This window comes from Corapipo altera, unplaced genomic scaffold (genome assembly GCF_003945725.1).
Source record: "Corapipo altera isolate COAL_440 unplaced genomic scaffold, ASM394572v1 212, whole genome shotgun sequence".
NCBI lineage: Eukaryota > Metazoa > Chordata > Aves > Passeriformes > Pipridae > Corapipo > Corapipo altera.
The window spans coordinates 519,151-540,718 of NW_020884944.1; the positions used below are offsets into that span (position 1 = coordinate 519,151).

At 41.6% G+C, this 21,568-nt stretch overlaps 1 protein-coding gene across 2 annotated transcripts; it reads left to right on the forward strand.

Moving 5' to 3' along the window:
• Window positions 1–8,787: 8,787 nt before the first annotated feature.
• Window positions 8,788–18,284, forward strand: PCDH18 (protocadherin 18). Of its 2 annotated transcripts, none has more exons than XM_027662247.1 (4): window positions 8,788–11,271; window positions 12,226–12,314; window positions 12,427–12,590; window positions 16,744–18,284. In XM_027662247.1, exons 1-4 carry the CDS (start codon window positions 8,788–8,790, stop codon window positions 17,412–17,414), a joined length of 3,408 nt encoding a protein of 1,135 aa, XP_027518048.1. In that variant the 3' UTR covers window positions 17,415–18,284. The 2 variants fall into 2 exon arrangements, with proteins under 2 accessions (XP_027518048.1, XP_027518049.1); XM_027662248.1 differs by having other exon boundaries at window positions 12,229–12,314; window positions 16,744–17,414.
• Window positions 18,285–21,568: the final 3,284 nt, after the last annotated feature.

Below are 21,568 nucleotides of genomic sequence, written 5' to 3' on the forward strand. Positions count from 1 at the left end.
TGCCCTCATTTGTTTCTTTTTAGCCCTGAGCGATGCCAATGCCTAGTTTATGTTTTCTCTATCAAGACATCGAGGGGGGGATGAGGAAAATAAACCTCTAGTAATGATTTATGGAAACAATAACACTTCCTTGAGTTTTAAAAACATCTGAAAGCAAACGTCGTGCCCCTGCCTCCTTTCTAGCACTCTGTGATGTTTTCCATCCTCCTGTGTTACAAAGCCTAGTAAAGGCTGAGTTTCAGGAAAAAACGTGTTGCGGTAAAAGTATTTCTGCTTTAATCTAATATTCTTCAGTAAGGTCACAAATCATGAGTATGCAGCATTCAAAAACTGCAAGATTACTGCAGATTCAGGCCTTGAAACCTTTCTGCTTTCTTTGTGCAGAGACAGAAGATCCTTGATGTATATCCAGGAGATAGATTGTTTTAAATTCTTTCCCTCTTTCTCCTTCCCCTCCTCACTGCTTTTAGCCGAGTGATTTATTTGAAAAATGTGTGACTTCTCTAATCTTCCATTTATGGCTGAGGGTTCTTTGTAGCAATAAGAGGACATAAGGCCAGCAAGGAGGAATTATGCAGCGTCTGTTGTAAGGAAATGTAAAATAATTGCAGTTTTATGTGGGGTGAGGACACTTAGAGGAATGTGAAGTCTTTATCTGCAAATATGGGTTAACATTTTGTTTAGACTGTGGCTGCCAGAGGAAGATGTCAGTAAACTCCTACTTTCCATGATTATGTAAGGAGCAACGATTTTACATTTTAGCCTGGTTTTCAAATTAATTCAGAAGTGGGAAATGGATTTTTTGTGTACATAATGTACAAAAAAAATAAAATTGGAAAGTTTGTCAGAACTTAGCAAGTAGTTGGAGTTATAGAAGGGCAATAGTAATGTTGTGTAATATCGCCTGAATAGCAGAAAAAGATTATAGGCTACTTACAGAAAGCATACGGTAGAATAAATCCATAGAATGTGGTTTACAGGAATAAACTAACATGTACAGAAGGGAAAGGAGCAGCTGCTACGAATACTGAAAGTTTACCAACAGTGCTGGATGCAAGGCCGTGTATTTCAGGCTGTTTGTAGTTATTATCTCAATTTGCTCTTCCATCTCTGAGTGTTTCTCTGTGTGATCTGTTTTCACAGCCCCTTGGCCTGGACTCGGAGGCAGAGGAGCCCATAAGTTCAGATGAATGATAATGAGCATTGTCAGAGAGGCAAGAAAATTGAGTCCTTGCTCTGGCTGCCTGGCCAAGAGCTGCAGGAGCTAATTGTGTCAATGGTAATGAGACCGAGCAGGCAGCAGATGCTCACGTGCCTTTACAATCCAAATCCCAACAACAAATTCCTCCCACAGAAACTTTGAGGGACGTCCTGGCACCCTGGAGATGGCGATAGACCCGGTCTCAGCCACATGCCACCTGCTAGAGCCATTGTTAAAAAAAGAAGGAGGGAAAAAAAAGCCTATTATGATAACAAAGTTGTTTGCTGTCTCTTGCAATGACTTTATGGCATCAGTTTTACCATACTGCAGCTATTGGGGAAAAAAAAAAAGAAAAAAAAAGAGGAACATTCTCTAAAGAGAAACATTTTTACTGAGCACTGTTAACCACTTACTTGGGAAGCTGGATGTTCAGTATATGTTACATATTCTGCTGATAAAACATGCCTGCCTTTTTCCCATTACAACTCCCACTGTGCCTGCTTCCTACAGGAGGTTTAAATTTCCACGTTTTCCCATTACATTGAAGGAGGGAGCATTTTTTCGTCTCTTTTTTTTTCTTTTCCCAGAAAAATCAAGAAGAAAAAAATGCAGTTACCCATGTGGAGTACTGTATAAATATTTACTGTAAAATAAAATAAACAACATATTTCTTCCTTTTTCACAAAGCAGGCTGGGTGGTGGATTGTGCCCGAGGTTTTGAAGAGAGAAAAGGCCATTAAGGGTCCCTTAAAGACAGTCCTTTCTAATGTAAGCTTGCTCAATGCTGCAATAGAGAGAGGTTTAGATCCTTCCAGGAAATGTTTGTCCAAGAGCATCTATCTCTGGAGAAATCTGATGAAATGTCCTTTCTTGCCACAAGACTCTGTGATCAGCTTTGCACTCCTGTGGGCCTCATACTCTTCAAGACATTTTTAACTATGAAGCTGTTGAAAATCTTCCTGTGGGTTGAGATGTTTCCTGTCAGCCTCAGGGCATAGAATCGTAGAATCATTAGGTTTGAAAAGGACCTCTAAGAACATTAAGTACAACCATCAACCTAACGCTGTCAGGTCCACCAGCACCACAACTGAAGCAAAAGCATCTCAAGAGCTCTGGAGCCATGGCTGCACCATGGCTGCACACAGCTGAATTCTGGCTCCACCAAAAATGAGTGACCTGTTTCTTTCTTGAGAGGGTCTGACATCCTTGGAGCATGTTAGTAGCAAACAGCTGCTGGCATGGTAGGTGCACATGAGTGGATCTGGATCATTTGGCTTAGGATGTTAGTGGAAGCTTGAACATGTGCTTTGTCTGGTCAAAAGACACTTGAAACAGTAATTATACTCCTTTTTTAAACTCTCAGGGGTGATGGACAAAGTTATAGTTCCATGAAAAGCTTTGGATTGAGCCAGTAATTCGACAGACTATGTATTGCACCCCTGACTAAATTCACATCTACACCAAACTTCATAACTTTTCCTTACAGAAACCCCACTCCTGCAAAGAAAAGAAATATCTCAAATGCAACTGCTCCTTCTACTCTGTATAAAGAGTGGCCTTGAAAATATCATCACACTCTAGATAGTGTGTTGCAGGCTACAAGAGCAAGATATTTGTCAAAGCAGAGTAGCAGTAGTGCAAGACACAGAAACCCTTTCAAATTTATTCATGCACAGTGTTTAAAATTTCTGTTCAGGCCATATAGGAATTTGTTAACATCTGGAATAAATCCAGTTGTTGGAAATCCAAAGCCACACCATAGATAATTGTACCTCAGGCAAAGAGCTGATGCTTTACCTCTGGGGAAAAAAGAGGTCTGAGCTCTCTGACTGCAGCAGTGACAACCCCAGCCCCACGGTGGCTACATCCTTTTGACGGTGACAGGAGGTGACAGAGCATCTTTGTTCCTTGAGTTCCACTTTGTATGAAGCAAAGGTTAGAACCACTGTTCTCTGAAGCATCTGGTTCTCTGTATTATTTGAATTTTGGTGGTGGGGATGATCAGAAGGAAAAAATGAATCATTAGGGAATGGGAGGCTATGTTTGTTGTACACAGCAGGACCCACAGTTGGTTTTGAGTGGCTTTGTGAGAAGGTGGAACAGGGCCACACAGCATTACCTTTGTTGGTTTAGGTGCCATGGGAAAGAAATGTATTACAGTCCTGCCTGGTGCCTTTTATCCCAAACATGGACATTACTCAAAACCTCATTTTGCTGAAGAGTGCATATTGCTCTTAAAGGCAGTTTGGGGTAAACAGCTATCAATTAGAGACATTCGACCTCATGCTTTATGAGGCAGTAACTAAACAAAATGACAAATCCACTAAAGTGATCAAACAATGGAATTTCCATTAGATACTGTGCCATAATAACAAATCCTCAAAAAAAAATCCAAAAGCATCCACTGATATATTGAAGGCATTTGTTTATAATAGAGATCGAGTAAACTGTAAGTCTCAAGCATTTTTCTCTTTTTCACTCGGTAAAACTTTGAGAGATAAACATTTTATTGGTGCAGAAAGAGACTGAATATCTAGGTACAGTACTTACCAAACTTATATGAGTTTAAGTCACAATTTATATACACAATGCTGCATTGCAAAACCACCATGGAAATTTACCCATGTAGCAGAAAATCTGATCCCCTGCCCTTTGCTGCAATGATTGATGATAATGTAAAATCCAATTTTAAACTCACTTTTCAGAAAAACTTTTCTCACCCATCAGCAGGTGCATAGAAATTTGTGGTTTGATGTATTTTAATGACCGATCTGATTTTTTTTTTAGAGTAAGTTGAAAAGATCAAGGCTGTGAACTAAATTTCTCTGCTTATTCCTTCTTCTGGGTCCTGGCCTTTTGTTCCAGGGCTTTGACTGGCTGTTGTTTGGGGCAGGAAGATACTTTTCCCTGATACAGCTATTACCTTTACCAAATGTTTTCTGGATGTCTCCGAGGTGACAGAGTAGCCTTTGAAACTGGTTGTGCTGGGCACTGCAGAGAAGGGACAGTGCTCTGATGGGAACAGATCCTATTAAGTCAGGGTATCCTCAGCAGGAAGTACTGCAAGGTATAGGTATATGTGTATATAGTCAAGGTATGGAGTTTTGTGGACTGATAACCTCAGGTGGATTTTTTGCTTTTCTGATTTTTCTGACAGGATGCCTGGCCCCATTTTAGACCGCCTTTTCATGTGTACTAGGTAACTGAAGTCTAGTTGAGACACATTTTTTAATATTCCACAGATCAAAATATATGCCCTGCCTAATGTATCTGGTCTTAATTCAGAAGACTGTGATGTAGAAGTCTTATTTTTGGTAGTCCAGTGGTCTATTCTGCCTTTAATATCTCTTAAAATAATTCAGCCTCTGATGTCCCTCAGTTCTGAAACAATGTTGGATATAAGTGTGACTGATGATATAATTGGTATATCAGACAAATACAGCATTAATTTGTGATGAGTACTAGAATATGGTTGTCTTTGCAAACAATCCAACTGAAATTGGATTTCCACCCACTCCAAAGAACAGTATCATACTGACCTTTGATCAGCTTTGTGGGCCCAAGAGTGAGTATAAAAGGGCAACACACATTTGACTACAAGGATACTCTTCACTCAATTTGGACTCATGCTGCAACAGATGGAAATATAAAGTACAAAGGCCAGGGAGAGCTCTGTCATTAGTTTTACTTTGAGAAACAAGCTTGTCAAAGAGGGATAGAGGGAGAGAGAGGTAGGAAGAAAGAGAAGCAAAGGAAGAGAGGCAAGAGAGAGGAAGCTCTTCAGTTTTGTCATTCATTGCGATGGAAATGTTCTTTTAAAATACACTTCTGACTTAAGAAGACTTGTCTTTCACATTCATTGCACAGGTGTCAAATCAAATCTTATATTGTGATGTCTTGTGCACTAGAGCATACCTCATGTGACATTTTGTAACATAATGCAACATAAGGCAATAAATCATACTGAAAGTGAATAAGACATCATTTTTGTGTTCTAGGAGGGGAATGAACCAAATGGCACTGTGCTAATTTCACTGTGCATTGTTAAAAAAATTATCTTCTTTCTCCCTGTCCCTGCTGAGGGACTATTTAAGAGAGTAGTTCTTCAAAGCAAAGTTCTTTGTCACCTAAGTTTTGCATATGCACTGTGCATCTAGGGGATCAGAAACTTTTAGAAGAAAATATATGCTTGAGAGCTCAGAAAAACTCCTCAGAGAAACAAGACAGGCTTTAAAGTATATTGACCACAGAAATAAGCCTACTTTCAGCTAAGGGAAAAATAATTAATCTACTGTGCAGCTGTGGTTTCTGAAGCAGTACTGTAGGCAAATGGAAGTGCAATGTGGAGTCAGTTTGTTTTTCTTCCTCAGGTACACCGCTGGAGAATTGGAGAGTAACTTTTGGAAGAACCTTGTGGTGAATAGATCTGTATTAGGTGGGAATAACTGAGATTAGTCTGCAGGAGGCCAGCAGCACTCCACTCACGTGCCTAACAGCACTCACAATACCACACTCCCTAAGAAGCGTCTGCTGGCTGCACGTGGGACTCTCCCTTTCCTTTGTAAGGGAAGCCTGCCATGTCAAAGGTGGACTGGAGTTTAAGAGACTTTCAGACAAAACTCTTTCACTGGATGTTGGAGAAATCGACCTCAGGAATGCTGTGATGGTTTCTAAGCACTCCAGAAAAGCAACAGTTCTTGAAGTGCCACGCATATAAATATTGCCTCATCTGCGCAAAAAAACCTCAAGATGTGTTCCTCCTCACTTACAGGTTCAAATGAACGTCAGCTGGAAAAAAAAAAATTAAATCAAGAATTTCCATTACTGTAGTTCAGAATTCAGGTAAGGACTATTGTGCTGAGGACATTTTATCATCATTATAAGTGTAAGCGGTCAGTGTGCACTTAAGTGGTAATATGACATACAATCTGACTGGTGAAGTTGTAAAATGAAAAAAAAATAAATCCAAAACAGAAAAAAAAAAAAATCCAAAACAGGAAAAAAAAAAAAAGAGAGATGTTGTAATTCCTATCTGTAGGTATCCTACTCTCTATTAATATATGGTGTGCCTCTGAGAAAGACTGATGTGATGAAGTGGAATTCCTATTTGGAAAGTGATAAAAATTGCATAAAGCAAGTTCTGCATATCTAAGTGTACTAAACAGTTCCTTGGAAGAACATGTTATCATTTAAGAGTGTATGTAATAGTTTTAAAGAAGCGAAATTATTTTTACTATGAATTATTCATCTCCTGTACACATCATGTAAAGGGGCAGTGACTTCTTTTATCAACAAAATACTTTTTTTTGACACTAAGAACAGCATTTAATTGAACCTCTTTCCCCAATTATCGCCAGAAAAGAGTTTACTCTGATGCTTTGGAAAAATGTTTTAGAAAGATTTATCAGAACTGCAAAAAAAGCTGTCCATGAACTAATGGAATTATACTATCTTTGAATTCTCTCCACCAGAACTTAGAATGACCACTAATTCCTTTTTTTGCTCTTTTGGTGTTTGCAAAGGGGTTCACTAAAGCCTGAATTGATATAATTATTGGCTTGGATTGTTAGAGATTTAGGCCAGATGGCTATGGGTTTCTAAAGTCCCAGTTGCTTGTGTTAGCTTTTCTAGTTTGCCTATAGGGCTCGGGGATCAGCAATTTGAAAGGGCTGCAAACTTGTAAAACAGTATTATTCATGGGGGCAGAATGTTCATCAGCGTGACCCAGTACTAAATACATTCATTATGGACATTTCTATTCTGCACAATTTGCCACACGGTGCTGGTTTGTAAAAAAAAAAAAAAAAAGAGACAATGGCTTATAAAATGCTTGTGAATGCTGAAAAAGAAGGAGAGTTCACATAGAGCCTCCTCCGCTTTCTTTTTAGCAAAAACCTTCTTAGTGACTTTGCCTGAGCTCTGCTGAGAGTAAGGAAATTGGGAAAATCAGAGATTTACTCTTTATAATTTTGGATATGACGGTGAGGGTGGGGAATATAAAAGAGGGAAAAGAGCAATAAAAGAGTGATGGTATCGTTACAGGCAACACCGATAAACAAGTAGACAAAGTTAGCAGGGAAACAAAGAAAAACATCGCAAGACTGTGGCTAAAATTATAAAAGCATATGTAAAAAGAGGAAGTAGAAGTCAAACAAATAGCTACTTTCGAAATGAGAAGAATGCATCAGCTTCCATGTCCTGGATGCAGCCTGAAGCTTGCGTAGGGATCTGTAACATTTCTGGTGTACACAAAATACATGCTCGACTCAGTCATAAGATTATATATTTATGTGCAATTGTGTGGGAGTGTAAATAGTTTTCAGCAACAGCAGAAAGGGCAGGATTTTGTCACTTTCCAAACAATCTGTCATGTGGCTTCTTTTCCTTTAAAACACTTGGCATGTAGAAGGTGTGCTTCGCACTGACTGTCGCGGTGGAGCATGAAGTGCTGTTTCAAACAGGATGAAAAGGATCATCTGAAGAAGCACTGGAACAGCAAATAACCATAATAAAAAAGCACAGAGACAATCGCGCATAAGAACACACAGAGGAACCGGGCTCAGGCAGAGGCAGCTGCGCTGAGGGCAGAGATGCTGCAAGAGGGAGCCGGGGAAGGACTGGAGTGTGCAAAATGTTCCTGACTTAGGAAGAAGGAGGGAGAGATTTCGCGGAGTGGAGGAGATCTCTCTGGGCTCCGGGCAGGAGCACAGACGTTGAGGACATGCAGGATGTAGGTAAATAAGCAGCAAAGAAGACGCTCTTGCGGCACCACCACCTCCTTTACTAAGCAAACCCACTTAAAAGCTCCCAGCGAGTTAAACAAGGGGAACCTAAAAGTGTGTAAATAAGCAGCGCGGTCCTCATTTCTCGTCGCAGGAAGGGGGAGGAATTAAAATCACAAACCCCCCGCTTGAAACCGCCACAAAAATTCGAGGGGTGGGGAAGGAGGGACGTTGATTTAAAGTTGCCCATTAGTCATTCGCATGCCCCCACCCCCAAATCTTGGCGGCGAGCAGGGGCTGGCGGAGGAGCCGCCCCCATCACCCTCCCCGGTCCCCCCGCCCCGGCCGCGGTGCCCCCCGCCCCTCCCCGGCGGGGCGAGGGGCTGATTGGCTGGACCCGGCTCGGCACAGACCGGGAAAAAGCTTTGTCTGGGGAGTTGGAGTGAAGTTGCGGAGGATTTTAGGCTGGAGACGGCGAGGGAGGCTGTTCAGTCCGGCGGCGAGCGCGGAGAGGGGCGGGAGGACGGGCTGCGCGGCTCCATCCCGCCGGCTCCCGGCCGTCCCTGGATGCTGACGGCGGGAGAGGAGCGCGCTGCCCCGGAGCATCTCAGCCTGGAAGAGGAGCGCGGAGTCAAATGAGAAAGCGGGGATTGCCTACAGATTGTATCTGGACGTCCTGGCACGGTGTGTATTAAAAAGAGCAAAAAGTTTTCTGGTCTGTAAGGTATTAATACTTGGCTGGCTAGAAAAGAAGGCGTTTTCAAGTTGGAAAGGACCAGATGTGCGCTGGGTTTAAGGTACCGAAGGAAGGTGAAATAATTGCTATTTAACTTGCTGGGAGAAATTAATTGCAAAAACTTACAAATGCACCGAATCGGCGGTAAAATGCACTTTCTGTTCATTTTTGCACTGATGATAATATCTTTCAATAAGACTGTGCTGGGCAAGAATTTGAAATACAGGATTTATGAGGAGCAGAGGGTTGGATCAGTAATTGCAAGACTATCGGAGGATGTTGCTGATGTGTTATTAAAAATGCCTAACCCTTCCTCGGTTCGTTTTCGAGCCATGCAGAGGGGGAATTCTCCCTTACTTGTAGTCCGTGAGGATAATGGAGAAATCAGCATAGGAGCTAAAATTGATCGGGAACAACTGTGCCAGAAAAACTTAAACTGCTCCATAGAGTTTGATGTGATCACTCTGCCCACTGAACATCTGCAGCTTTTCCATGTTGAAGTTGAAGTGCTGGATATTAATGACAACTCTCCCCAGTTTTCCAGAGCTCTTATCCCTATCGAGATATCAGAGAGTGCAGCTGTAGGAACCCGGATCCCTTTGGACAGTGCTTTTGATCCAGATGTGGGAGACAACTCCCTTCACACTTATTCCCTTTCTGCAAATGATTTTTTTAGCATTGAGGTGAGAACCAGGACTGATGGTGCTAAATATGCAGAGCTGATTGTGGTTAGAGAGCTGGACCGTGAGTTGAAGTCAAGTTACGAACTCCAACTCACTGCCTCTGATAAAGGGGTGCCTCAGAAGTCTGGATCATCCCTCCTGAAAATCAGCATTTCTGATTCCAATGACAACAGCCCTGTTTTTGAGCAACAGTCATATATGATCCAGCTCTTGGAAAACTCACCCATTGGGACTTTGCTGATAGACCTCAATGCTACTGATCCAGATGAGGGCGCCAATGGGAAAGTCGTGTACTCCTTTAGTAGTCACGTGTCTGCCAAAATTATAGAGACTTTTAAGATAGATTCTGAAAAAGGTCATCTGACCCTGCTGAAGCAAGTGGACTATGAAGTAACCAAATCCTATGAAATTGATGTTCAGGCTCAGGATATGGGGCCAAATTCTATTCCGGCTCACTGCAAAATTATAATTAAAGTTGTGGACGTGAATGACAACAGACCAGAAATTAACTTAAACCTGATGTCCGCAGAGAGAGAAGAGATAGCTTACATTTCTGAAGGGTCACCCTTGGACACCTTTGTTGCCCTGGTCAGAGTGCAAGACAAGGACTCTGGTGTGAATGGAGAGATAGTTTGTAAGCTCCATGGTCATGGCCACTTTAAACTTCAAAAGACTTATGAAAATAACTATTTAATCTTGACTAATGCCACTCTGGATAGGGAAAAGAGATCTGAATACAGCTTGACTGTAATAGCGGAGGACAAGGGAACGCCAAGTCTCTCCACAGTGAAACACTTTACTGTCCAAATCAGTGATGAAAATGACAACCCACCCCGCTTCCAGACAAACAGATATGAAGTTGTTATCTTGGAAAATAACTCTCCAGGAGCTTACATCACATCAGTCACAGCCACAGACCCAGATCTAGGCGACAATGGGCAGGTGACGTACACTATTTTGGAGAACTCTATTTTGGGGAGTTCCATAACCACCTACGTGACCATCGATCCCTCCAACGGGGCGATCTATGCCCTGCGAACCTTTGATCACGAGGAAGTAAACCAAATTGCCTTTGTGGTTCAAGCTAGGGATGGAGGGAGCCAGCAGCTTGCTAGCAATACCACCGTTGTGCTAACCATCATTGATGAGAATGACAACGCTCCTGTCATTGTGGGGCCAGCGCTGCGCAACAGCACAGCAGAAATCTCAATCCCTAAAGATGCTGGAATTGGCTTTCTTGTCACCAGGATAAGGGCTACGGATAGAGACTCTGGTATGAACTCTGAACTCAGCTGCTCCATAGCAGCTGACAAGAAAAACAGCATCTTCGTGATGGATCCCCAAACCTGTGACATCTCTATCAATGTGAGTGTTGAATCAGTTCCAGCAAAACAATGGGAGTTTTTAGTGATAGTCCAGGATAAAGGCAGCCCTCAGCTTAGTACTAAAGCCCTTCTGAAATGTACCGTTTTTGAGCACGTTTATTCATTTTCAAGCACAGAAGCAACTTTGGTAAGCCAACCCTCCCTGGACATCTCCATGATAACAATTATATCCTTAGGATCAATATGTGCCGTGTTGTTGGTCATTATGGTTATCTTTGCTACGAGATGCAATCGAGAGAAAAAGGACACCAGGTCTTACAACTGTCGTGTGGCGGAATCAACCTACCAGCACCACCCAAAACGGCCCTCAAGACAGATCCACAAAGGGGACATTACATTAGTGCCAACGGTTAATGGCACTTTACCCATCAGGTCTCACCACAGAGCTTCTCCATCGTCATCCCCGACCCTGGAGAGGGGGCAAATGAGCAGCCGACAGAGCCACCACAGCCACCAATCGCTGAACAGCCTGGTGACCATCTCCTCTAACCACGTGCCTGAAAACTTCTCACTGGAGCTCACCCATGCCACGCCAGCTGTTGAGGTAAGGTCCCTACCTCGGTTTTGCACATCATTCACTCATGCACTAACTTGGGAACATGCAGGTATCCCTGCATGCAGCTTGTGAGAGCAAGAGGCAATGAGGTCAATGCCTAATGTGGGGGTGTGTCATGGATTTCTCTTGGATGCCACAGCTTTTCAGCTTTACTCCAGTATCGACTCATTCCATTACCCTGAGGTACTGGATTAAATGGGGAACAGCATTAAATCTATTATTAATAGCATTATTCCTTGGTTCTTCCCTGTAAGGTCAAAACAGTGAAGTGGAACACAGACAGATCTGGTTTACTGCTCACTCTTTTCTTCCTTGCCTTCCCTCTCCCTCTGTACAGCTCCATCTAAGAAAGAGTGCTTGAGTATTTATATACAGAAATGATCCAGGAAGTTCTTTTATTGATGGGGGTGAAGAACTAAAAGACTAAACACTGACACAGTTTAGGTACAGCTCTTGTAATATGTGTTCATAGTATCTCAAACTTTGAGACTCCCCATCTCAGTTTTTACTCCAAATGCTGGGTAATGGCTTAAATAAATGAGAGCTGTGTCCTGGCAGCTCTTTACATGTAAAGCAATGACATTTTGTTTTAAATTAGGATCCTGGAATGGTAAAGGACTGACTCTAATATATTTAACCAAACCAAAACTCTACCTCTCTTTAATTACTTGTTTTATTTGTTAATGAATTAATTATTATGAGAGGCAGATGAACAGCAGTGCATTTCCTCATTGTAGTCTTCAGGTGTTTCCTGTGTCAGACACTTCACTACAAAACAGTCTGTCGTATTGCATTATATATATGCAGGAATTTGATTTAATTAAGATTTAAAGGGCAAAAAAAAAATAAACCACAAACAAACCTGAGAAGCAAATTAGTGGTTTTACAGCTAGAAACTTGAGCTTTCTTTTCAAAGGATCAGTCTTTTCACTTCTTCTTTAGCAGGTTTCTCAGCTTCTCTCGATGCTTCACCAGGGCCAATATCAGCCAAGGCCAAGTTTTCGAGGAAACAAGTATTCCAGAAGCTACAGGTGAGAATCCAGACTATTCTGTACATGCATCTGAAAATATGGACATATATTTTTAATCAAAAAGTGGACTATAACATATTTGAGATAATGTAATTCACAATTCTCTTTGCAGATATGCCCTACAAGATATGGATAAATTCAGCTTGAAAGACAGTGGCCGCGGTGATAGTGAAGCTGGAGACAGTGATTATGATTTGGGGAGAGAGTCTCCAATTGACAGACTTCTTGGGGAAGGATTCAGTGACCTTTTCCTTACAGATGGGAGAATTCCTGCAGGTAAGAGCACAATGGAAGCTGACCGGTTTATTTACAGTGCTGCCTGGCTGTCACTTTGATAAAACTACTCCTGAGAAAGCAAAAATTCTTTAGCTTTCACGTCCTGTGTTTCCTTCCTTTTTACTCTGCTTCATGGTAAATACTGAGCTGAAGCCTTGACATACCTACTAAAATGAAACCTCAGACACAGCTGCAAATCTACTCAGAGCAATGCCTGCTCTTTTTTTTTCTTTACTCACATCATGAGCTGGCTCCAGATTCCCCCTAAAAGTACAATCTTCTCCAAGTCCTTAGACTTCTAATGACTGGGTGGATGTTTTTGCAAAGCCAGGCGGTTGTGGTTTGTTAAAAATACACTGAACTATAATTTGGGAGATAGGTTTTCCACAGTGGGTTTGATACAAACTTTTACTGTTCAGAAATTGAATGTTAAAAGTGGACTAGAAATATGGATGGAGAAGAAAGAAAAGTGTATTTTTGAGTGGCAAGGGAAAGATGTAAGTATGTTCCAGATTTTAAATATTGCAATCCTAATTTTTGGAAGAGAACCCAAAAGGTACAATTCAGGAGCAGGAGGCAGAAAGAAAAAAATGAGACAAGGGTGAGTGGCAGTAGGATAAACACACATGTACATACTCATGTGTATGAAGCATCACTTTTAAATTTATGCCTAGGTATAAGTTGAATAAAAAGTCATGGGAAATCATGCTTAGTACAGATAGAAGAATTTTGCAATTACTTTAATAATTATACAGCCTCTGGTTGTACCCTAGATCTTGTTCTTACTTCAGATCATATTATAACCACAGGGCTGGATAATTTTGGTATAGTTCACTGAACCAAGAGTGTGAACTTAAAAGTTTAGTAAAGTAATTTTATACATGGGGGCCCCTTGCTTTATGGGGTGGTGCAGCACATGTCCCTCCTAAAGTGACCCCCATGCATTACCCAGGGCTGGAGCAGAGGAGTTGGAGTGCTGGATCTTCTTCCCTGGTCTTCCAGGGAAAACAGGGATTGTATCTGACCTTGATGTGCTTTACCCTGAGAAACCTGCTGTTATGGTAGGCAAGAGTAAACACCAAAAGTTCAATTTGGTTTTCTTATATGTTTTAACTTTAAATTTTACTTAGTATATTTTGCTCCAGACTAGATCTTGTATCACTATCCCTACCTCCTCAAACATGCTCAAAACTGAAGGCCTCGAGAAGTTACCATGTTTTCCAAATCTTTAGCCTACATCTGGAGTACTAATATATTTTTATCCTCTTCCTCCCTAACTCCTACTGCTTATTCCTCTGCCAGCTAACATGAGGCATGTCTCATTCTCTCCTATGCTTAGCAAGGACACGGGGAGGGATCTACTGGAGCTCTCAGTTGCCAGGGGAACTTCAAGTGCAATGGTGTTTGCACTGGCATCCAGCCCCACTGCTGCCAAGGAAGAGCTGTCCCTTTCCAGTGGGCAGCTGGGGGCTGCCAGCAGACAGGAATGGTTGTCCTCTTAGCTGGCTAAAATGCCCATGACCCATTTTCAGCTCTTACAATTCCTTCTCTAAACAGGAAGCCAAAGCATAGGATTTCCCAAAATACCCAGCTCACTGCATTCAAAGTAAGGAAAACTCTTTCTGAGTGCAGACAAAACTGTTGGGCTGTCAAGATTGGCATTTAATCTCGCCCAGATGTCCACTTGCTGCTATGCATGGCCTTAATCCATCAGATAAGTGTTCTGAACCTGTTCAGAAGAGACCTGAATTGTTCTGCAGTCCAAATAAATAAAAAGGAGGAAAAGAAAACTTCCTGGAGGTTTCCTGTTCTCCATTTTGAAAGGTTTTTGCATTGTCAGTCTGGACACAGGCAAAATCCTGTGGGAAAGTCCTTTCAGTTTGTCCCTTTAAGGTGAAATTGGATAGGAATGGAGCCAGTTCCTCAAAACTTCACAAATTATATGATCAGAAAGTTCAATAACTGTCCTTGAAAGACTTGTTTTTCTCTCTCTCTTTTTAAATCTTAACCAACAAACTTTAAATTCTGGAAAACAGAAAGAAAAGGAAAAAACTGTTGTGCATCTGGGTGTTTTTTAGTTCATTGCTGATTTAAGGACAGACTGTGTCACCATTCAGTTACTTCAGAGTATCTTTTGATCTTATGTTCAGGAACTTAAGAATTTATTATTTTAAACCAAAGCCATTCCTGATAACAACAGTAACAAAACTCACACTAAGACAAAACCCACTACTAATGAAATACTAGACCACTGAAAGTATCTAATGAATTTAAAGGAGTCTTAACAGAGTCTTCTTAATTAGAAGAGTAATTCTCACCTTCTGGGATGACTTGAGAACTAGTCATGGATCACTTAGATATTTTTTGTCCTTTCTAACTAATTTTCTGTAAATCATCATGCATGGGAATAAAGTAGGAATTTCAGTCACTCCTATCAAAACTTCAGCCACTGATATATTCTAGTTTGCTTTGTTTGCTTGAAGCTGCCTGGGTCAGCACTTATTTTGTAACAGCTTGTGCACTATCCAGACTGCAGCCTGAGCTTGTAATTTTGAAGAAATTCATACTCTCGCTTGCAAGACACAGAGAAAGTTTATACTTATAGGAATGGAAAGGCCATTAGGAAAGCAAACAATATGATAGGCTGTGTAAAGTGCAGAGATAAATAGCACTGACAACATGAGAGTAGGACTTTATCAATCACTGGTACGTCCTAAGCTGAAATACTCTGTTCAGTTCTGCCTACACCACTGCAAAAAGATTTTTTGATAAACGGAGTGGATCCAGAGCCAGATGGGAAATGTGATGAGGGAGCAAGGGAAACTTACAGGGCATGACTGCAAACATTTCTTATGTGCTCAATACATACAGAGAAAGAACAAGTAACTCTATTCTGTGTGGGGTAATCTAACCATTAAATGAATAGGGCAGAAGTTTCTTATGGTCAAAATATGCATAATGTGAAGAGTTTGTCATTTCTGAAAACTGTCTTTTGAACCATGTGACTCAAAACCAAGTTAGTGGCCCCAGCAGAACCCAGGTCTCTTCCAGCAACTCTGCCAGGCACACAGGCAGGGCCTAGTCTGAGACAAGGCTTTGTGTCCTACAATTAGTTCCCTTTGGAATGGAACATTTGGCCTCTCTCCTGGCACATCCGTCTCTGCAGGTCTGTCAAATTGGGCTTTTCCTGTCTCTGCTTCCAGGGACCATTGCCAGACCTCTGAGTGTTTGGAGAGGACTGCTGCAGTGCCCCTTCATGGGCTAGTTCAGAGCAGTGTAGCTCTCAGGGATGCAGTCACTTGCCCTCATTTTTTCTACCTGAGAGACATGAATAAAACAAGGAGCTGAGAGAGCAGCTTCTGCTGTTCAGCCCTCATCGTGTACCTGGGTGCCCATCTGGTGGGTTAGAGCCCTCCTTTTGCCAACATCTAAGCCAACATGGTCCAGTGACCTGAGCTACAGAGCTGCAAGTGCACCTGAGAGTATAAATGCAATATAAACACCATAGTCACACAGAATACGAATTAAGCCCTAGGTATTTTGATACTAGATTAAAATTGAACTGATTCAGTTAAAAAGGTAATAATGGCAGTGGATCACCTCGAATTCTACATACACTTCGTTGTCAGATAAAAGGAGGTGTTTAATGGAGAAGGAGATCCCTCTGCATGTTAATATTCTTTGTTCTTTATTTCCCCTGTCCATTTATTCCCACTCTGATATGCTTCACTATTTACATGTGGAAGACTTCACTAAAACTCAAGTGAATGCTTGGAGGTAGAAACACCTTCCTTTTATTTTATATTTATTTTAATGAGCTAGCATTGTACAAAGGGATTGAATGGCTTTAAGCCACAAATGCTTGTTTTCCACCTGGGATTTACATGTTTATCTTCAACCTTAGTTAAGCTATCAAATTACTGTCTTATATGTTCTACATTGGTCATTCCCATTTTTTTGAGATCATTTGGCAATGCAAGTATGTTTAGATCCAGACCATTTGTATTTGCCACCTTCCTGCACACAGAAAATGAAACCAAACACCAGATTTGAACATCTTTGGAGACATTTAGTCCTGGTGTCAGTCCCTGTGAATGTAGGTGCTATCTGCAGCAGGAGAGGGATGCTCACTCTCCTCATGTTTCTCTTGCAGCGATGCGGCTGTGCACAGAGGAGTGCAGGGTCCTGGGGCACTCTGACCAGTGCTGGATGCCACCACTGCCCTCTCCCTCCTCCGATTACAGAAGTAACATGTTCATCCCTGGGGAGGAGTTCCAGTCGCCTCAGCAGCACCTGCAGCAGCATCAGCATCAGGGCCTCGAGGATGACACCCAGGCTGCTGATGCCAGTGAGAAGAAGAAGAGCTTTTCAACATTTGGGAAGGACTGCCAGAGCGAGGAGGAGTCAGGGGACACCTGCACCTCCTCCCTCCTCTCTGAAATGAGTAGCGTCTTCCAGCGCCTGCTGCCTCCCTCCCTAGATGCCTACACGGAGTGCGATGAGATGGATCGTTCCAACTCGCTGGAGCGCAGGAAAGGACATTTGCCAGCCAAGACTGTAAATTATCCACCGGCAGTGGCAGCCTGGGCAGCCAGCACACATTTCCAAAACCCTGCCAGCAACGGGCCCACTCTGGGGACTCACTCGGGCGCGCAGCCTTCCTCCAAGTGGCTGCCAGCCATGGAGGAGATCCCGGAGAATTATGAGGAAGATGATTTTGACAACGTACTCAACCACCTCAGTGATGGTAAACACGAACTCATGGATGCCAGTGAGCTGGTGGCAGAAATTAACAAGCTGCTGCAAGATGTCCGGCAGAACTAATTGTTTCAAAAGCCTATTTTTCCATATTTATGGAAAACTGGAAGGGGAAAAAAAAAAAAAAGAACAAAACAGAGACTGAGAAGAACTGGCATTGCCAACTAGTTGCATTTATCATAAATGTGTCTGTGTATGTTGAATATTAAAATACTGTATTTTCATATGTACACAATGCAAGTGTGATTATCTTTATCTGTATTTTAAAAATACATTTGTACCTTATATTTATGTGTAATTTAACAAATAAATTTTATTTTTGTACACCCACAGCAGGCATGTTTTCCTAAATGTATATAGATGGTACCACCCTTGTCAAACTTTGAGTGTTCTTGCCACAGAGGCATGTTTAAAAAAGAACCAACAAAAAAGGGATATTGTTTTCCCTTATTATTTCTTTTAAATGTTTCAAATATAAATTCAAACCACTGAAAAGTTATGCAAACATAAGTTTCAATAAATGATCCAACATCTTGTTGCAATGTTTTATAATAAAGACTTGACAACTCCCATGAAACCTAAAATGTCCTTTTTTATTTTGATGCCTTTGGTCTATAAAGTCATTTTCTCATTTAATTAATAGATTATTGCAGGCGGGGGTCTTCCTGTCTTTGGCAGATAAGTGTTTTCCCCAGTGAAAAAATTATGGAATTCAGTGATGGGACTTCCACTGTGATCTCTGCAAAAAAAATGTCAATTTATTGTGCTGTTGTTTCACTGCAAAGCCAGTTAAAGTCAGTGGTGTATACTTGAAAGAAAGCAATAAAATCAGCTTTTCTGACCTCAAGCTGAATTCTCAATTTATGTAAATAAAAAATTGCAATGCACTGCTTTATCTTTGTAAATGACACAAAAATAAAAGGAATGTTGCATCTTCCAGAAAAGCAGCTATATTTTACTTCTACAAAGCAGCTATAATTTTATATTAGCTATACTTTTTCTCTGTTATAAGTGTGTCTGTCTTATATTTGCACAGTAGTACAGAAATGCTTGGAGTTCCTAGAAGGGAGCAAACCTGCAGGTACAATGACTCTCACTGAATCCAGTCCTTCTATAGTGGGGCTTCTCTCTGTCCTGAAAACAGTAATTTATACTGTGGTGCTATTGCCACTGAGGGGGTGATGTAACTAATATTGCTCAGATAAAAGTCAGTGTGGTCCCTTTAGTTCTTTTTCTTGGTTAGCCTGTCATACACGAGGAGACTTTTGTAATAGTAAACAAATAGATTTTTGGATTTTGCAGCTGAGAAACAGGGGTGGGTTTTGGACTGCCAACGCTCACTGCAGAAGAGTGTTAGCTTAATCAGAGATGGTCAGAAAAAATGGTATTTGGGGCTTTCATTCAGAGCTGCAGATGCATATTTTTAAAGGATATACTTTTTACCTGTGAAAAACTGGTAGAATAATCCAAGTCGATCTGGGTGTGAAAACTGGTACATACTTTTATTCTGAAGAATTGCCCTTGTCAAGCATCTTATAGAATATTTTTTTTAATGTTAGATACAGAAAAATCCTGTTTAATATTACCCAAGGATCTTGTTGCAGGCACAAGATTTATTTGTTTTGTCTGTGTGCAAGGAAACTTTAGTCTCATTATTGGTTTCACAGCGATGTAGATGCAAATATGAGGATGTGAAGACATTTGTTGACACCTGAACAAGGGAGAGATTCTCAAATTGCTTACACATCAGGAGCTCCTGCATAAAGCTATAGTGGTTAGAATACCAGGACCTCAGATCTGGCGATTTATTATAGCACCTTTGAATGCCAACGAGATTTGAGCCTCAGTGAGTTACCGTCTGTTACCGAAAGGAAGAAGTTGTAACACCTCATTTATTAAATATTTGAAAACCTCTTCCCTGTTCTTCCCCTTCCTTCCCACTAATAGGCTTTACTGGCCCCATGAGCCTCACCTGGGTCCCACTTTCCAGCTCCTCCTCATTCCAAGGGCTCAGGAGCTCGTTTAAGCTCAGTGTGGGGCAGGCAGCTGTTGTCTGAGTGTTGATCCACCCTTGCCTCCCAGGATGTACCTGGGACTGACTTTATAAACGTGTCTCCAACCCATATCCAGCTGCTGCTGACAGGAGTCCTTGGATAGACCCTCATCCTGGTTTGTCACCTCGATGTGCTGAGGGCTATGAATTGACCCCTTAGTCACCCCACTTGGCTCAACCTGCTGTGCTCAGGTGCTGTAGGATTGCACTTTGTCAGTGCAGGTACTGCTTCTGTCGGGATTGCTCTCAGCTCCTGGTCTGTCTCCTGCATCCCTTTCCAGGGCATATGTGCTCTTGGTGCTTCCTGACAGTATTTCATGCCCCATGTTCATTGCAAGTCAACTCTTTACGGTAGCAAGATCAGGCTGACTCTGAAGCCAGTCATGATGCTGTAGCAGTCCTATCAAGTCCTAAAGTTCACCAAGGCATAGCTTCCTCCTTAGCTAGGTTGTTTTTGTCTCGTCTCAGCCTTCCCCTTTCAGTTTCTCTCTTTTTCAGTATCCAGTTTTGGTCCCATTCTCCAGATTCCCTCACCTCATTCTCCTTTCCTCTTGGCTCTCTGACTTCACTTCCATTAAAATCTGACCCATGTACTAATCCTGCACAGCCCATAAACATGTTTATAGAGTACATGGTATCCCAATAGCACTGCCAATAAACGAAATTCCCAGTTTCTACCTCTTTAGTTGCATCTACCTAACACACCCTTCAAATCCTCTCTTGCCCTAATTTTTTTTGATGTGTAATTGTAATTACAATGTAACTGTAAGCTGGATTCCTGAATTCCCCCACACCCAGTACCTTTTACTGGGTGACTGTATGGAGTGAAAAGGGCTGACTTGCACGGCTGCACCTCCCCACTGCTGACTTTGCACAGGAGAGGGAAGCTCAGGAGAGCAACTCGAAAGACAAAACTCGTGCCTGCTTAGGAAGCGACCGGTGATTTGATTCCAGCCTGGGCACGCACAGTCTGTGAGATGTACAGCAGGACTCATGGTTATGTTAAAAATGTACAAGGTGATAGTTTGAAAATAGCTATTAACCTTGTAAATTACTTTAGTTTTCTGTTGACCTGGATAAGGCATTGCTGTCTGCTACAAAATCAGCAGCTGAGTACGAAACTCCCCTTCAAGTGGTGGACTCCTACTTCATAAATAAATGTAGAAAGCTGTTCTTCATTTCTAGAGCAGGAAATATTAGACAGTCAGGCTCAGACTGGTTTGCTCTGTCTGCAGACTTGCAGGGCAGCCTGATAAGCTCCATTTTCACAGTCACATCATCCACTAGGGATTATCAACCTGTTTTAAATTTAAAATCCTTAAATCAGTTTATGCCCACTGGCCCATGTCACATGGATAGTCTCAATGATTTAAAGAGCCATTGTTTGCAGAGCAGACTTTCATAGACTGCAAAGAGTTTCTCTGGTAGCACTAGGCATCCAAATATCGTAAAGCACGTAAGGTTTCCCTGGAGGGGATTTCTGTACCAACATACAGTAATAGTATTTGGTATGTGCATTGCTGCAAGAATCTTATCATGCAAAGAGACCAGCAATAAGACCAGTCTCCAGGAGCAAAAATGTTTACTTAAATTATATCTGAAATGTGTCAGAGTTTGAGTTGTATTTATTATCAATAGGAAGGTTACTAAAAGATCTGTAGATAGCAGTAAATGAGGGAAAAATCTACCTTAACCCTACTTTAGAGTCCCTCTTTTTCTCAGGTTTTCTTTATAAATGAAATTATACATCTATTTGTATATGTATGCGTACACACATACCTAAAAACCCTAGCAGCAAATGTCTTCCATGTCAAGAACAGGGAAAACTGATATTATGCAGATTTAAAAAAATATATACAATAAATATTGATTTGCCACATTTTGACAGCTAGTAGAGAGTTAGGGGTGGTGGGATTAGCTGGTGTGGTTTAAGCACCAAACATGAACATGATTATTCTCTCCAGAACAGTAGGTTGCTAGCACTTCTATAAATGCTTACCAGTTTTATCTTCTTGGTATCATAATGACAGAAAAGGTAATGAATATCATCAAATAGCAATTACCAGAATATTGATTATCCCTGGAAGTGTTCAAGGCCTGGTTGGATGGGGCTTTAAGAAACATGGTCTAGTGGAAGGTGTCCCTGACCATGGCAGGGAGTTGTCGG

Excerpts from the sequence above, each read along its gene's own strand:
- PCDH18 (XM_027662247.1), top strand. The coding sequence starts at position 8,788 with ATGCACCGAATCGGCGGTAAAATGCACTTTCTGTTCATTTTTGCACTG. Across the intron at positions 11,272-12,225 it reads ATGCCACGCCAGCTGTTGAG|CAGGTTTCTCAGCTTCTCTC; the intron begins GTAAGGTCCCTA and ends CTTCTTCTTTAG. Across the intron at positions 12,315-12,426 it reads AAGTATTCCAGAAGCTACAG|ATATGCCCTACAAGATATGG; the intron begins GTGAGAATCCAG and ends TTCTCTTTGCAG.